This window comes from Aedes albopictus, chromosome 3 (assembly GCF_035046485.1).
Source record: "Aedes albopictus strain Foshan chromosome 3, AalbF5, whole genome shotgun sequence".
NCBI lineage: Eukaryota > Metazoa > Arthropoda > Insecta > Diptera > Culicidae > Aedes > Aedes albopictus.
The window spans coordinates 352,146,715-352,152,025 of NC_085138.1; the positions used below are offsets into that span (position 1 = coordinate 352,146,715).

The 5,311-nt window shown below is 41.1% G+C and overlaps 1 protein-coding gene across 1 annotated transcript; it reads left to right on the forward strand.

The window, feature by feature from the left end:
* The first annotated feature begins 2,040 nt into the window (after positions 1 to 2,040).
* Positions 2,041 to 4,937, forward strand: LOC115268088 (SET and MYND domain-containing protein 4-like). Its single transcript, XM_062859789.1, has 3 exons — positions 2,041 to 2,202; positions 2,314 to 2,732; positions 3,315 to 4,937. Exons 1-3 carry the CDS (start codon positions 2,089 to 2,091, stop codon positions 4,672 to 4,674), a joined length of 1,893 nt encoding a protein of 630 aa, XP_062715773.1. The 5' UTR covers positions 2,041 to 2,088; the 3' UTR covers positions 4,675 to 4,937.
* Positions 4,938 to 5,311: the final 374 nt, after the last annotated feature.

A 5,311-nucleotide genomic window follows, 5' to 3' on the forward strand; every position in this document is an offset into this window, starting at 1 on the left:
AAAGTGACGCTTGTCAAAATAACGACGCCTATGCAAGCGTCGTCTTGTACGAATTTGTAAACAAGAACACGTGATAGCTGGTCATATGAGTCTGCGACTTGGTCGGCACTCGGAATGTAACATTTTACGTTTTACTAATGCATTTGAGCTAAGCTGAGAAGCAGGCTTTGTCCCAGTGAGGACGTTACGCCAAGAAGAGGAGAGAGGAGTAATGCATTTGAGTGTCAAAATAGAGAAAGTTATGTTCAGTCGTAGTTAAATGATACCATTATTAGTAGCTGTTACCATCTGCATGCTATACTTTTCTCACCCACCGGATTCAACGGACGTCGCGACGACAACGTACGTTGCTGCTGCTCTTGTTACCGCTTCGATATCGAGTGCTCAGCCGTCCACTATTTCATGTTTTGTACAGAAAAATCTCACAAAATTAAACCCTTATTCGTTCAAGGAATAGAAAATATTGCTTCAGGAACAATTACTTTGGATATTATCGAGAATATTATGATGAAATGATAATGTTGGTATTGACATAAAATTAGCCGAATAGCAACAAAACGAGGAAGGGAACGCTCACGAGGGCGACGCCGACGACGCCACGAAATGTAAACATGCACTCTTAAACAAATCCAAAAAAGAATGAAAATCTGTGTGATAATTTAGTGTTCAACACTTACAAAAAAGCTACATTTACAATAGAATTAATTGATTTTGCTTTTTTTTTTCGACAAACATGAGGAGTATTTGTACTTATAGTCATTTTAAAGAGCATCGTTCGACGTAGGAAAATCTTCCCATTTCAACACATGTATGTGCGATTTTATTTAAGAGTGCTCGATGTTGTTCGGTCAATATACTTCTGAACGAAAATCAACAGATGGCGATAGTGTTTCAACGGTTTTTAATTTAAACTTTTGGACGCGCATTCCACGCGGCATTGTACTAGCCACCACGTCAGTTTGTCGGTGGTGGTCCTCCGTTTATTAGCATTTAGTATACCGTCTCGTTCATAGTTGATGATCCAGGAGCTGATAGTTGATTTAGATTTTGAGTAGATCTTTGCTAGTTGTGCCCGTGAAAATCCAAGAAAATAGTATCCGTACAAACAATGGTACTGTGTGTTGCTGCTCGCCCGACGATGCTGCACATTTTGAAGAATCGAATTCTGCATTTCGGCAATATGTAAATATTCACTTGAATTTCGTTGAAAATTCTCAATCTGATCAATTTCAAGAACGAAAAACCTCAAATACGAAAATTAATTCAATCAATGAATTACAAATGTTTTCTTACGGCGAGAGAGAGATCAGTTGTCATTTTTGACAATTTGACGTGTCAAATTGGAGCACGACTGTTTTTACGACTGTTCAAAACACGACCGTTTCGAACCGCCGTGTTCGATAAGGAAATCCACGCACAATATTGCGCAGTTCCCACCCAACTGGACCCCTTTCGCAGTTAGTATAAGTGCGGGATCGTGAATAAAACTGCGATTTTGCATCAAATCGTTTCGGTATCTTCTGCGCACTTATTCAGCACTTTGTAATGCATAAGTGCGCAGAAGACACCGACACGATTCGATGCAAAATCGCAGTTTTATTCACGATCCCGCACTTATACTAACTGCGAAAGGGGTCCAGTGGGGTGGGAAATGCGCAATAATTTCACATATTGAGCTTTGCAAAGATTTCGCGACGATCGTGCAAATGTTCAATCTTTGACAGCACAATGTTCACACATCCAACAACAAAGGAAATAGTGCATAAACAAACCGCTTAGTCGAAACACCACCCTAAAATAACGCTCTGTTACTGGAAAACTGTAGCGGCGACATCAACCAATGTATGCTGAAACCGGTGTGCATATTTTGTGGTGGGACAATTTTGTTTGCCTGTGCGTCGTATTTGGCGCAAGATCGTCAATAAAATAAATATTTGCAGTTTTTGCAGTGTAAATTTCTAGTTGGAATTTCCGAGCGGGAAGTTTTGGTTCAGTGTAGTTTGAACGAGGGCGTCGATTATGTTTTGAGCAAGAACAGTTTAGCGTGTTCCGTTTAAAAAAAAAACGTGGGAAAAAATCAACGTCTGCATGGTGAACCTTCCGAACCTTCACGTTTTCTGCAGCATTCGTTCACTTATAAGTTCCAGATTTTATTGGCCCGTTGGTATCCAGGATTTGCATTTTTTCTCGATAGAATTCAAGGTGAGTATCTACATATTGCTCTGATAATAATTATAAAATCCGTGTAGAATTAGCATGTTATAAAAAATACAAAATTGATTGACTGAAAAATGAAAACTGCCTAATCTACAGCGCTACAGCCAATCTCGAACGATGTTCCAGTCAACTGTTATGTCTTTTGCTTTGAGCAATGAAGCAGAGCAGCAGGAAAATGCTGAGGCCTACGAGGCCTACTCATTGCTTCCGATGACGCCGTATATACACAAGGCGCTCGAAAGGTGCCCCGAGATGTTCCGCAGTGGTGATATATTCGCCTTGCGGGATTACGTCCGGCAACATCCGCCACAAATGGTCTACGATAGATACAAGGAGCAAGTCGGTCGGGATGAGCTCGACCCACCCAAGTGCAACGAGCGTGCGGCCAAACTGCGTCAAGAGGGAAACACATTGTACGGGAAGAAGGACTACCTGGGCGCGTTGTTGAAGTACAACGAGAGTATTTGCTGGGCTTGTGGAGATTCGGAGGATTTGGGCATAGCATTTGCCAACAGGTGAGTGCATGAACGATAAACTTGGTTTCGGTTTCGGGTAGTGAACGTCCGGCAATTATTACGCATTTCCTACCCCACTGTACCCCTTTCGCACTTAGCATAAGGGAACGTTCAAAAATTACGTCCAACATTACCCTAAAAATATCTGCATTCCGGAAACAAACACCCTGTATATGATATTACTTTTGGCAACGAGCAAAATTTAATGTCACAACAGTTTAGCGGGCTTGTTCAAAAGGTCCAAAAAACCTAAACGAGAAATAGGGCACTGCATTGTATTGATTTTGTATGGGATTTTGATGTTTCTTGGCCTTGTTGTTTACAAAATTTCTGTAAGAGTGAAAGAGAAGGAATGAATTCCATATAGTGCTCTATAGGGCACTACATGAAAATCTCTCCTTCTCTTTCACTCTTACAGAAATTTTGTAAACAACAAGGCCACGAAACGTCAAAGTCCCATACAAAATCAAAACAGTGCAGTGCCCTATAGTCGGCTTAAGAAATTGACTTGCGCTCTTCCTTGCGTTCTTATTGCCCACCAAATATTGCAAAGTAAATGAAAAGTTTCAAATTTCTTTTCAGGTCGGCTGTCTACTACGATTCGAAAGAATATGAGTTTGCCTTGTTGAATATCAGATTGGCCCGTCAGAACAACTATCCGGCCAGGCTATTTCCAAAGTTGGAAGTTCGCGAGCTGAACTGCAGAATGAAGATTGAATCCGGAGAAAGAGTGATCCCGGAAGTGCTGAAGAAGGGGATGAATTTGGAATCTAATCTCTCCATTCCTTGCTTGGCGAAGGGTGTCGGAACAGGCGAATTCCCACGTTACGGACGAGGCATGAAGGCCGAACAGGATTTCAAAGTTGGAGATGTCATTCTTCGAGAAGGACCAGCAATGGTAAACGTTGATACGAGACGTAAATTTCAAGCTTGCCATCATTGTGCATCGGACAATGTCTACTCATTGATTCCATGTCCGCACTGCGTATTTGTGATGTACTGCAATGAAGAATGCTTGACGAACGGTTGGAAGGAATGCCATCGTTTCGAGTGCGGCATAAAAGATAGACTGAATATGGTTCCTCATGGTATTTTCATTCCTGGATTGACATGGCTCTTCTATGGGCTTACCCAGTTCAACGACAGCGTGGACGATATGATGAACTACTGCAAAGAAAATGACCGCAATGGAAATGATCCACTCAGTTTGGAATACACTAATCCGTTGGACATTTTCAAACTGTTTCATACCGCAAAGGTTAAGCTACTCAGCCCTCAAGTGCACACTTACAACCGCTTCATTTTGGCGATCCTTTATGACATCTACCTCGAACATCCATTGGTAGGTTCGTTATTCGTCGGTGAAAATCAGCGAAACTTTCTGTTGCAAGCCATGGACGACTACATGACTATGGCGACCAGAATGAGTATTGGCGTAAGACACGAATATAAAACCGAACTATACTCGATTGCATCACTCTGCAACCATTCTTGCAATCCTAACGCACACGTTCTATACAGTTCTGGACAGATCAAAATCGTTGTGGTAAGCCCAATCCAAAAGGGTGAGCAAATCTGCATCTCGTACGGTTACGTAAAGGACGAAGTCTCCGACGCTCGATTCTTTGCGCAAATGGGGGTGTTTGATTTCACTTGCATTTGCCAAGTATGCGCTCCAAACTCAAGTCAAAAGAAGCTGAGCAAGAACAGACGCCAACCGCACCATTCATTTCACAGCGATTTGCGCGTGTTGAATGAAATAATTGAGAACGAAAATAGCATTGCATCGGATAGGATTAACGCTCTGCAGCAATTGATTCAACGGTATGCCAAGGGTCATCCTCCGGGTGAGTACGCAAAGCTGCTTCGGAAGTACCGAACAATATTGCAGAAATTGTTTGAAGATGAGGTTTTGGTGGAGTTGATCAAAAAGTTGAACTAATTTGCCCTGAAATCTGACCTTCGTAAATGCTATGTCACAGTAAACTGTTCTTTTCCTTAATAAAAACTAACCTGAATTAACAAAAGAATAAAAAAAATATCATTTAATCCAGCTATGGTAAACTGTAGAGTACGAGGTATTCGGAGTTCGTATGAATTAAGAATAACTAAAGTTTCGATAATATTCATGAACTCGCACTCCGTGTTTATTATTGTTCCTCTTCATGTCATCCACCGAGCCTAACTGCCCCATCGTGTCTATGCCTCCTATGATCTTTACAATCTTCATTTCTATGCGTAGTGTTATATCCTACAAACCAACCCCCCCTTACTTTTATTATGTTAATGTGGTGTATGGTGCATTGTGTTTAATAATTAGTGGTTCTTCCTCCATTTCATTCACTACTTGTCCTCGTCATCGAACCTAGGCTCTCTTGTTTAATTATTTTTCTTGTAATAACTTCTTAATATTATCTACCTTTATGTACCTAAACCAATTTCTATTATAGTGTCACTATCATAATTAGTACACTAAGGTCTTTTTTTACGGATCTGGTACGTTTGGCATAAAGCCGTTTGGCATAAAGGACATTTGGCATAAAGGACGTTTGGCATAAAGGAAATTTGGCATAAGGGAC

Bases quoted from the DNA above. Each gene is read 5' to 3' on its own strand.
- LOC115268088 (XM_062859789.1), top strand. From the start codon at position 2,089: ATGGTGAACCTTCCGAACCTTCACGTTTTCTGCAGCATTCGTTCACTT. The intron at 2,203-2,313 runs GTGAGTATCTAC...CCTAATCTACAG, and splicing joins TTTTCTCGATAGAATTCAAG to CGCTACAGCCAATCTCGAAC. The intron at 2,733-3,314 runs GTGAGTGCATGA...ATTTCTTTTCAG, and splicing joins GGCATAGCATTTGCCAACAG to GTCGGCTGTCTACTACGATT.